Source organism: Halyomorpha halys, unplaced genomic scaffold (assembly GCF_000696795.3).
Source record: "Halyomorpha halys isolate HHAL.00 unplaced genomic scaffold, Hhal_1.1 Scaffold691.1, whole genome shotgun sequence".
In the NCBI taxonomy this organism is placed as follows: domain Eukaryota; kingdom Metazoa; phylum Arthropoda; class Insecta; order Hemiptera; family Pentatomidae; genus Halyomorpha; species Halyomorpha halys.
In genome coordinates, this window is record NW_027113417.1 from 449,827 (window position 1) to 462,385 (window position 12,559).

General features: G+C 31.4%; 1 protein-coding gene across 1 annotated transcript; it reads right to left on the reverse strand.

The window, feature by feature from the left end:
- Nucleotides 1-2,026: 2,026 nt before the first annotated feature.
- On the reverse strand, nt 2,027-12,553 carry LOC106685409 (uncharacterized). Its single transcript, XM_014428050.2, has 8 exons — nt 12,159-12,553; nt 9,960-10,288; nt 8,533-8,808; nt 6,806-7,117; nt 4,710-4,821; nt 4,468-4,633; nt 2,267-2,371; nt 2,027-2,161 (listed from the first exon to the last, which is right to left on the reverse strand). The coding sequence occupies exons 1-7, from the start codon at nt 12,223-12,225 to the stop codon at nt 2,269-2,271; spliced, it is 1,365 nt and encodes a 454-aa protein (XP_014283536.1). The 5' UTR covers nt 12,226-12,553; the 3' UTR covers nt 2,027-2,161; nt 2,267-2,268.
- Between the last annotated feature and the right edge of the window lie 6 nt (nt 12,554-12,559).

Below are 12,559 nucleotides of genomic sequence, written 5' to 3' on the forward strand. Positions count from 1 at the left end.
GGTGAGATCCTTTCAGGCTATTTCTGAGGAATTTCTGAGGCTAGCTGAAGCAGCAGGAGCAATAGGCATGACGGCTAACCAGGGAACAACTAAATACATGCGAGCTGGCCCCGGTATAGTGGCTGTTGTTGGTGGGAAGGTGGAGATGGGTCCATTTACGTTTGAATGTGTTGACCAGTTCGCCTATTTAGGTTCAGTAGTCAGCTGCAATGACAGGATCGCCCTGGGAACCAGCCAGCGTCGTATGAAGGCTAACAGATGCTCTTTTGGACTCAAGAAGCACTTGAGGAGTCGAGCTGTCACTCGCCGCACCAAATGCCATCTCTACAAGACACTAATCCAGCCAGTCCTCACTTACGGATCGGAAGCCTGGATCCTGACAAGTGCTGAAGAAAATGAGATCTCGGTTTTCGAAAGGAAAATTCTGCGCCGAAAATTCTGGCTTCTCAAGGTAGGCGTGAATTCGGCTATAGCCCCACAAAAAAAAAAAAAAAAGTTATAACGGTATTTTCAACACATAATAAATGAAACTCGGAGAAGACTTGCTCTTGAAAGACAATCGGAACCAGTAATATAAGAAATTTAGAAAGCATTTTCAGTTCTCAATTTCATTTAACTTCTGTAAACACAGGTTAGTATGAAAATTTTAAATACTTATCAAGCAGTAGTGAGATGCTAAGCATACGTATGCATCGTCCCACAATCGCCAAAACCCGTATTACCTTATATATAATGTAGGGTTTAAATAAATAGGGATGGTGAATTGGGAAACATAAAAACATATCCTGTTTTATTATTTTAGAACCAAATTAATAGTAGAACCAAATTACCATCTTATTATGAGTAATTTTTGAGTAGCAATTATCAACCGGCTTTCCAAAAGTCAATTCAAACTCAGTTAACATTAAAAAAAAGATATTGATGGATACAACTAAGTAAATTATTACTGAATTTATCTTCAAATCAACCGTTTATCAGTTACGTATCAAAATATTACGTTTGTTCCAACACGATTCAAATCAATCACTAAAATAGATGGCGTGTGCGCTGTACGGTTTTTTTAAAATTTTAAATACTGTACCACGCATGCGCTCACCAATTTGATAGTAATTACGAATCGTGTTAGAACAAGGTTATCCTGTAACGGCCGCATGTCATCTCCTCAATGCCATGTCGTAAACTGGCGCAATGAAGTTCCAGTCTCAAGTCCTTAGTAATGAAAATAAATTGAATTGTCCTGAGATAAGAATACAATTGCAACACCGTTCGATGGTTTGAATATCAGAAGCAAATATAAAGTCAAAAAATGAAATAGTTTGAATGAGTAATAATACAAACAATGTTCTTATTTTTTTAACATCTCGAGTATTGACTGATAAGCCAAAGATTTATGAATGACAAGAGTGTCGAGATAATGACTCTTATCAAATTCAAGTTATTGTTTTGATGACTGAAGTGATACTAAGTATTTTAATATGCTTTTTATGATGATTCATGCTTGAAACTTGCCAAGATGAAGTCCTGGTATGTAGTTTTATGAATAGTACAGAAGGTGAATTAACAACAAATGGTAAAAAAAATGTGATACGAATTGTTTCAGAGATGAAAAATTAAGATCTGATTCCCATTATGTCATGAGCAGCGTAAATTACTGGAGTTTTTCTTTTTTCATTTGAAAGAAGAATCGTAGATAATTCAAATAAAAATGTAATTTAATAATAATAATAATAAATAAAAACGTATCTAAAGGAAGAACTGACAAATTCTTTTCTATAGAAATTTATTCATTTTTCAGTTAAATCCTTTAATTTTGTATAATCATAAAAGTTATACTTTCATACATATTATTCTTTATAAAGATTCTTAGGGCGTATCATTGATGATATTTTGAGCATGGAAGAATGAATTCCTTAAAAACAATTACTATTTAGCATTTTATTTTTCAAAATATTTTCTATTTTTAAAAGAAATCAATTCTAACCTTTAATTTGTAATTGAAAACAATAAACTTAAGACTCAAGTCCTTCTCTTGGTGTCCGAGTAGTTTTGTTCCACTGCAGTTCATGACTGTTTTGTATAATCTTCCTTTCACCAAGGAAATAATCACAAAGTTATTTTGATTAATTTTAGATGCTCTTAAACAAACCTCTGGTTTTTAACACTGAAATAGACGCATATAAAAATAAAATAAAAGACTATTGATTAAGGATTATAAAAAAGAAAACAAATAGTTATTACAGAAAAATTTATCAAAATTACGAAGTACCTTTATTTTGCAAGAAGTTGCTGAATTTCTTGCAAGGTCTTTCCAGTTGTGTCAGGCATGATGAATGTGAGTATGGCAGTAGACACAAACAATATCAAAGCGATCCTATTTCAAAAACAAACAGCTTTTATATCTTATATTAGATACACATTATATAAATTGATTTTATATTAGTGATGTAAAGAAAAAAAAAAAGTATTTTTAAATATTAAAGACAAGAAAAATGTCACAAGGAAGAAAATAGAAGAATGGACAATGTTAACTGGTATTGCCTTGCGTGGTATCAGAATAATTTATGTAGATTAATATGAGAGCAAAATAAGATGTTGAAGCAGATAATTTTATTTTTTTAAAATACCAAATACAATAATAACACCAAATAAATACAAGGTAGGTTTTTAATATGCATTAAAATACAAAATTGTAATAAAAAAAAATATATTAAGTAGTGAATTCTATACGAGAAAACGTGATGGTCGAGCATGTCGTTCATAGAGTGGCAACGTAGTGGGTTCGATTCCCACCTGAGTTGGTCAATAGTTCATTCTGTGAAGCTGAGACACATAAATTTTGGAATTGCCAGTTTGGGGCTGCATTAGGGTTCAACCCTCCCTTATCCCTCTCAAAAAAAAAAGTAGAATTCTTGTCCCATTCCTTAGTTTTATCAATACAGAATTTTAATTTTTTAATACAGAATTTTTTAATGATACTTTTTCTAGAAAGTGTCTTTTAGAAAAAATTCAAATTGATGAAATTAAACTTCATAAAAGATATAAATATATACGATTGTAATTATGAAAAAAAATGTGTTTAAACAATTTTATTATATCTTTATCGGCAATTCCTGTACAATTAATACTAGAAATAATACAAATAAGTAGATTTAGAGTATAATTTTGGTGATAAGTTTACACAGATATACAAATCAATATAATGAATCTGCAGCCTTTTTTAGGTCAGAATTACTTTTAATTAGTAGAGAAAAAGATCATTGTAATTCAGAAATGTTTTTAAAATGAAGATGAATTTTACTTGATATCTCATCCTAGGAACTGAAAATACGTGGGCTCGACTGACTTCGGTATTACCATTCTATCACAGATTTATTGATCACTATATTTATAAGATTACGTGCCTGTGAAGCTAACTGTTAGTGGTGGTTCTCCTTACGGTTATAACTAGATACCGGATTTTTTTGCAGTAAAAAACAGAAAGGCGTGCAGTAAAAAATAAAAAATTTGAAATTCGTGCAATAAAAACCCCAAATGTGTAAAACTGACTTGGTTTTCTTATCACGAAAACTGGACTTCAATTTTTCTACTTCTGAGTTGAAGATCTCAAACTAAAATAAATTTTAGAACAAAATATTTAAAACGCTCGGAAGTAAGAATAAAAAATATTCTTCCAAGTAAAACTACCTTTATAATTTCCCGTAATATTTCAAACACCATGATCTTCCTGTTAGCTTTTTAATTCGGCAATTATTACAATTAACCAAAAAACTAAAAATTAATAGGACAATGTAGAAAAACTTTGCAAAGTTTTATTAAAAATGAATGAGTATATTCATATCGATTAGACTAATTGATTGTTTGTTTAATTTTATTTAAAATAATATATGTAAGTAATATATAAAAAAAAATTGATATTCCCTTATTCATAACGAAGTCTGACGTAGATTGTATTCCTTTTAATTTAGTTTAAAATATGTTTACTTAAAAAAAATAAAATACAAATTTTCAATCTTCCATTAAAAAAAAAAAATTACAGAAATAAAGATGTTTATGTGTGTAAAAATATACATATACCTATAGGTGTGTAATGTGAGAAATTTAATTCAAGCATTAAATATTAAGCAATAGAGAACACAACTTAACCCAAAAATATTAAAACGTGTCATTTTAATCTATAAAATTAGTGCTATTTTAATGCCATTTTCCATGATTCAAATTTCTGCTAAGTTGTTAGGTTGAAATTGAAGCTAGAGAAAAAAAAGATGCAATTGTACGAGAATTCGGTCTCTCTCATGGTCAAGAAAGTATATATTATGTACAGTGAAAATATTAGTACGCTTAAAAGTAATTACCTCAAACCTATAAATTAATAACAAGTTATTGTAACGAGCAATGAAAATATTAAAAAACCTACTTTAAATAAAAATACTTATAACTTAAAAAAAATTAAAAATCTCCATGGTATACCCGAAAAAATCAGTAGAATATCCATAATTTTCAGCTACACTAGGAAAGGCAGCCAAGAAAATGAAACCCAGAATCGAGCTGTTGCATCCCGCCAAACCTGCACCAATTCCTTTCACGGACAGCGGCAAAATCTCGGCAACTATTGGCCAAGCCAATGTTGCAATGCCTGGCAAACATAATTTTTTTTTTAATGTTATGAACATATTGCATAGTTTTGTTGGTCCAATTGAATTATTGCATACCAAGGCTACTAAATAGTGATATCATAATTAGGAAGACTACAGATATATAACTGTAATCGTATAAATCGACTCCACCGCTGTTAATCATGTAGAAGTAGAGACCAAGAAGTACCTATAAAGAACAAAAAATCTTATTATAAATGTTTTATTATTGATAAAAGCTAAAATAAAATATAATTTATATATAAGTGGTTTAGGGCTATAATTTAAATAACTTGAATTTTAAATGTTGTGCAAAATGATTCTTTGTTTCTCTTTAAAGCTATGTATTTTGTTTTTCAATGGTATACCATAACTCCAAGATATTAATCTTTATTATTATAGAATATGAACTAAATAAAACATTTTTTTTTAAAGAAATGATTTATTGTTATTTACAATTGTATAAAAATATATATAACAAGTAATATTGCTGTAAGTGATAAAATGACATGATAAAAACATGCGGAGAATCTACTCATTGATATTCTGGTATATACCCGAATACTTCATCCCAAGTTTATATATTATGGACTTTGAAATTTTTATGAACTTACATAAAATATTAAACGAATAGAAATATATATTTCTATTTAAATAGAAAACGAGTAGACAGTGATAATAGTAGAATACTGTCAACACTCTGATAAGTACAAGAGCCCAAGAGGAGAAAAAAGGCAGTTATTGCACTTCGATTTTTTATTACTTTAATGAAAACTATGTATAATTACTAGTCAAAATTGATGAGTCTGTCAAGTATAGGTAGGGGAAATAAAAATGGCGTCTGATTGAAAACATTAAAAATAATTATTTTTTTATTCGGAGCTATATATCTTTGCAACTACCAACAACAATAGAAAATCTAAGAGAGCATCATTTAAAGTGGAGTAAATTTTCTAAAATATAAGACCTAATAGAGCTTTTTACGTTCAATTGTTCTCGAGATATAGCTTTTTGAAAAGCAACATTTTATAAAAATGTTGTATGTAACATACTGAAAGATCAATAGCCGGTGAATTTATTTTGATAAATCTATATCTCAAAAACCACTTGACGTTCCGATTTCTATTAGGACTCAAATTAAAGCTAGATTAATGGGCTATAAAGTAGTTTATGACGTTTATCTTCGTAGGAGTAATAGTTTTTATGAAATTTTCTAAAATAAATTGATTTATAGTTGTTCAGACAAATTTTCATTTGTCAAATTTATATTCATATGTGAATATCATAAAAACTACAACCCCTACGAAGATATGTATCATAAACTACTTTATAGTGAGTTAATTTTTCTTTATTTTGAGTGTTGGCAGACATATGTGCGTCTTGTCGGTCTAGTGATATATTTTTCAAAAATTCAACATTTTATACGATCTAACTATAAATTAACATTATGTGAGTTTATTTTGTCAAATATCATAAAACTACTAGTCCTACAAAGATAAACATTATAAACTATAGCAAATTTAAATAGCTTTAATTTGAGCGCTGGCAGACATCTGTACGTGAATGGTTTCTGAAATGAAGTTTTTCATAAATCAAACTTATTGTTCGAACAACTATAAATCAATTTATTTTAGCAAATATTATGAAAACTACTATTCCTACGGAGGTAAAAGTCATAAACTTCTGTATAGTCCATTATACTAGCTTTAATTTGAGTGCTAATAGACATCTGTACGTCAGATAGTTCCTGAGATATAGATTTCTCAAAATAAATTAACTACTCTATATAAAAAATTAGCTCCGAATAAAAAATTAATGTTTTTTTTAAGGTTTTGAAACAGCCGCCATTTTCTATTCTAGACTCATCAGTTTTGACTAGTAATTATACATAGTTTTCATTAGAGTAATCAAACATTGGGGTGAGATAACTGCCATTTTTTCTTCCCGGCTCTTGTACTAAACCTAGTGATATGGCAAATCTTATCCACTAACGAAGTAAGTATGATTTTGTATCATTATTATCATTATCAAATTGTATGACATTGTATGTAAATTAGCAACTCAAAGTAGCTGTCCAGCCACTCAATTTAAAAAAAGTTTTTTATTGTTTCATAATTTAAATGCAATAGAGCTAGTGATTGAAACATAATATAGTTTTGATAAATTATTATTACCAACGAGATACTAGTACCAAAGCCTGATATGATGAAAGCAGTTTTCACACCAATCAACTTGTTGACCAACAATACCGGCAGCGCTGAAAAAAACATACCACAAATAACGTAGATTACTGGAACGCTGGTGGCGGGAAAGTTCAGTTTAGCGCTATCGAAAATCATCTGGCTGTAAGCATTCAAAAGAACTACTCCCTGGAACTGCTGCATTGCCACAATGAATACGCTGAGGCCAATCGCCTTCAGAGCAATCGGCTGTCTCATGCCTTCCAGGAAGCTCACTGAGTTTTCTTTCTCCAGAAGAATGGCTTTCTGATTAGAAAAAAAAAATATTGTCACAAAATTATGTGTAAGATAACGCTTAATACATCTAGTTTAAATTTTCTTAATAGTAATATTTTATGGATCAGAGTGTCTTCGACAGAAATAGGGAAAATATAATTTTTTTTTTTTTTTACGATGTTGAACTTCGTTTAGGATCTTATCAATATTTTACATTTTTTTGTATTACGTTTCGGGTCTCCCCATCTTCAAATATTAATTATGTTGGAATATGATTTGTTGTAGTTTTCTCTTGTATTCTTCTTCCAGCATTTTCATGTGGTTACGCAAGGAGAAATGTCTAGTAAGTAATGTGATATATGTAAGACATTGAACTGATTTACTCACGTTAGGATCCTTTGGAAAGTGTCATTTTTTTGAGCGTTGAATTTGGTTGAATTTGATTGATTGAATTGGTACGAATTGATGCGCGCAGAAGAGGTCGCAGTAAACACTCAAGCTATAAACGGACTTGATATCTGGCGCCTTCTGGGGTCCCAGATACCCAACAACAATGACGATTTAAAGAAGATGTTTAACGTAATGTGTATGTTTACCTAAGGTCTTCTTGTCCTTTGGTATTCATCCTCCTACCTTTATCACAAAGGTAAAAGAATATGCTGGTATTAATCCAGAGAACGTTTTACTCCAAGTCACTACCTCCTCCTTCGAACAGTGCCACTTTACTTGAGTACAAAAAAGGAAGGCTTGGTAGCTCTTCCGACAAATCTTCCAAAAATGGTTATAGTTGAATTTGAATTGAATGAAATATAACGGTTAATTTTTATTTCATGGAGCTTTGTAGAGCTTTTTAGTCATAGGGTTTTTTATTCCATAAAAACAGGGCCCTTGCGTATGTCATGTATGACCAGGAAGGAACTAATAATATAAAAAATTCATGCCTCGTACCAATTTGACTTCTTCCAGAATATTATGGTTTCGCAAATCGTGCCAAACTAAACAACCCTGAAAAATAATCTACATTGCCCTAGTTGTAGTGTTTTGGAGACTTCCTATAATGTGCTCACAACCTATACTGCTTATGGGGTCTATTTGTCAAGGAAAACGGAACCTTTACTATGCTAAAATAAATTCCCTACCGAAGAAAAGAAAACTACCAGTAGTTTATCAATCTCATCTACGCTTGGAAAACTTTGACGGACTCAATTTATTTCTGTTTAAGTAACCAAAGAAGACTGGAAGTATGCTTGAACAACGGCGATGAAGGAGATAACTAAGATCCAGGACTGAGCCAGGAAACCATACTATGTTTACGAATTGAGTATCTATATTACAGAAAACCAAATCGTAAGAAAAAAAACTCTGTAATACCTTTCATAACTGAATATAAAATTTCAAAATTTATGAAAATCATACAGTATATTTCAAATCATTATGAAACTTACTTCTATTTCCGCCAGTTCTTCTTCCAGCTTCTCTCGAGTTCGGTAACACCTTAACCTTTGAAGAGCTTCTTCAGCATCCTTCTTTCTTCCTTTTTTGTAGTAATAATATGGTGACTCGGGAACAATGTAGAAGAACAATGCGAAAACGGCAGCTATTGCACCACCAAACAGATTCAGAATCCTATAGGAGACGTACGGTCCAACTCCGAACACTATGAGACCTCCAAGAGCTAAAGATATGCCACCCATAGCAGCAAGCCGGCCACGGATATCTGGCTATAATTATAGAAAACCTTAATTAAATTTAATATTCACCGTTTCAATTCTTTTTTTTAGGTTTCAAAAGATTTATGATCTATGATACCCAGGAGTAAAATGTATACTCATTAAAATTCTCCACACGTTTTTTGTATCTTTATACTTCCATCTAATTTTTTTTTTTTTTTTAACAGCTATTACATATTTCTGATAGAAAATAGTTTAAGTTTTTACTAAGAATAAACAAAAGGAAGAGAAAATTCCAACTAAGAATATATCTATTTCAAGTGAGAAAAACTGGTAGTTTAATAAATTCAAATCATTGTTTAATATCATGACACTGCACGAAAATAATCGCAGCCGACCCTTGATAATTGGAAACTAGAGGGGTTGGAAAACTTGATTTTAAAATGTACATATTAATCATTTTAACATATAGTATATATGGATGGATATAATGACATAAAAATAAAAATACTTGTAAAAGTACTGTAATGTATCCATAACTATTTTTTTAAAAATCTTTTATGCCCTTACTCCAAAATTAGACTTATTTTAGCGTAAGTAACTAGTATGAATCGACAGAAACTAATAATAATGATTTATTTATTTGTTTATGGAGCAACCCCCGTACAAGTAGAGTTAGGCTTAAAAAACAAAACAAAAATCGACAGGAACTATAGAATAAAGTATTATTTCTGATGGTGTGATCCCACGCCACAACTCATAAGTTATAAAACTAAATTGATTTGGAATAATGAGCTTTACTAATTAATAATTTACTTTTGATTGTAAAGTTGTGTCTTTTTTTTTATTCTTACTTTTTATTGGTTCTTATGTACTATAATAACATCGGTTATTATTATTTTTTTTTTCAAGTTTAATTTATTTCTTTGTAGTGGTTTTTGTGTAACAATTGCATCGATTATAATTTATTTAAAAAAAAAAAAATGCGAATGAACATAACATAAAATAAAAATATTCATCGGATCCTGATAAGATATATGAAAGATAAGACACCATCCTGGAGGTGTACTGTTTTAATTTTTAAAACAAATCGATATAAGAATAATGTAGTTATAAATATGCATTCATACAATAATCAGACAAATTGAAAAACGCTTTTTTTCAAGTCGGTTAAAGAAAAAATAATCTTATGAGGTACTTACGATCGCTATTTCTGCGATGTAAACTGGTAGCCCAGCACAAGCACCTCCTACACCCAGGCCGCCAATAATCCTAGCGATGTAGATGACATATAAGTTCTGTGAAAAGATCATGATGATCCAGGACGAAAGAAAAGATGCCCATAGGACATAGAGAGTTCCCTTCCTGCCTATGGTGTCCAGGCCAAAAGTAACAACGAAAGGCCCAGGCGCTGCTCCGAGAGAGTACAAGGAGCCAACCAGACTTTGTTCTTCTGTGGTCAGGTTGAGCTTGGGCAGGATAGGAGAAGACCAGCCCATCACGGCTCCGGTGGAAATATGGAGGATGGTAACTAGGAGACAATGGATATGTGTAATAATTGAAATTCATATTAAAACATTTAACACAAGATCACTCTACTTCTCCGTTTTAGTATGACATTGAAAATGCTTGATTCAGAATGCTTGGAGGTGCTTGACAGCATTTTCGTTCTGAGATAAATAATGACGATGAGGCCTCAACACACGTGGTCTAACTACATCCACTCTTGGAGGCACAAAGCACATAAAATTGGTAATTTTCTGCTTAGCATCGATTAAATGCTTAAAATTAGAATTTTAATTTAACTTATTTGTTGATATTTACAATTGTATTAAAAATATATACAAGTAAATTTGGTCATAGTTATACTCTATCATGTTATAGATATGTAGAGGTTCTTCCCATTGATAGAATTCAAATAACACTTCTAGAGGGGAAGATCTAGAGACCATCTTCTTTTCAGATAGCTAGGAGGATTTTCAGGCAATGAAGGAGAAGACAGGCTAGAATCAAGTTGGTTTGGGTGGTTAGAAGGTTATCTAATGGAATGATTGGTATCTGGTTCGGGCCAAATCAGTAACATAAGGGACGTTAATGGATGACTTGATTTGTGATAAAGTAAGGAGCATTAAGGACTTTAGATTGTAAGAATTGGATACGAGAGAAATTCGATGGTTTAGTGGAATCCCAAAGCTCAACTCCGTAAAAACAGATAAGCCTTATTATATTTATATAAATTGAAATTAGTTGAAAGTTTAGACCGTTTGTCTAGTAAATATTGTAATAAACGGAATCGACGAGCATTTCATGTCTATTCAGTCGTTTATGAGGATTCCAAGTCAGTCGTTTGTCCAGATGTAGACCTAGGTCAGGGATTTGTTCGATAGAAATAAGTTGGGTATTATTAAAGGATGCTGTGGGGTAGGAAGTCATGGATTTACGACGAAGGGTAAATGTGATTTGGTGGGATTTATAGGAATTAATTTTAAACCTCCAGTTTTGATATTATTCTTCAAGTGTAGTGTTGTGGGATTGGAGGGTTTAAATAAAATAAAAGCGTTATTATTCACTTCTAATAGACATGTGTTATCGGCATATGCGGTGATGATAGTGTTATGCAGACTAAGGGAACAGGGATGAAAAAGGGCTGTTTTGATATAGTTTAAATAATCAGTAGGAGAGATAAGAACGGATAATGAGGAAGTATGTAGGGGAATCGAATTTACGGATCTCATATAGCAGTCCCTGGTGCCAGACTAACAATCATATCTTAAGTTTCGCACTATACGATTTCGAATATGATTGATGATGATAAGTTTAGCTCAAAGGAAAGATGAAACTGTAACAATGAATAATAAAATCCCATAGAACAACATTTCATTCAAAAAATGTTTCACCTTACTATTTTTCTTCTAAAAGGATTTTATTAATTAAATATATATATATTTTATCGAGTATCTAAAGCGAGTCGCATACGTATGGGTTTGAACATTTAAAATCCAACGCCATCTTGGTTTTTAGAAAATGAAAATCCCCAGTTTTGCCGGCCACTCCCTCAGATCAAAATTTTTTTATCCAATAAATTTATCACATAACATTTATCTGGAGTTATTGATTTGATATTTTTTTTTCATTATATTTGTGGGGATGAGAAGCCCAGGTGTACAAGTGACAATTTTGTGAATTATATTTTTTTATATCTACCAGTGTCCGAACCAACTTTACACTTTAGTATTGGAAACTTTGTTACATTCTTAATAATTCAATAATTATTGTTAGTTTTATAATTCTGCTATTACTAAAATATAAATTTGGTTAAAAGTAGATGTCAAAATTTTATTTTATTATTTCCCTTATCTTTTTACCTACTCAATTCCAAAACAAAATTAATCTTTACTAACCAGCTAGGACAGTTAAATGAGCCCTCAGATAGGAAGGTCTATCTTCTACATCCGTTGTTCCCTCCATCCCGTTCTATTGCTGATTGACTTTATATTCACCCATGTATGATCAACGTAATACTAAAGAAATTCCGACAAGTGCAAACGATAGGATGTTTGTTTGGCAAATGATGAACGATCTGTCTTGATTAGATTAAATATTTCATATATTTTTTTTTTTTTTTTTTTAAACCTGCCAAGAAGCACCGCGGCCTCAGAGGGCCTATTGTACGCCGTCCCTCCTCTGCTCAAAACAGGCCAATTGCCTTTGCAAATCTGGATACTGTATAGGGATCCACAGTTTCGCAAAGTTTGGGATCCAAGATACAATCCTTACCAAAGATGAGGAATCGTGTTCTTGC

Bases quoted from the DNA above. Each gene is read 5' to 3' on its own strand.
- LOC106685409 (XM_014428050.2), bottom strand. From the start codon at position 12,225: ATGGAGGGAACAACGGATGTAGAAGATAGACCTTCCTATCTGAGGGCT. The intron at 4,634-4,709 runs GTATGCAATAAT...TATGTTTGCCAG, and splicing joins ATCACTATTTAGTAGCCTTG to GCATTGCAACATTGGCTTGG. The intron at 2,372-4,467 runs GTATACCATGGA...TTTTTGAAATAG, and splicing joins TATTCTACTGATTTTTTCGG to GATCGCTTTGATATTGTTTG.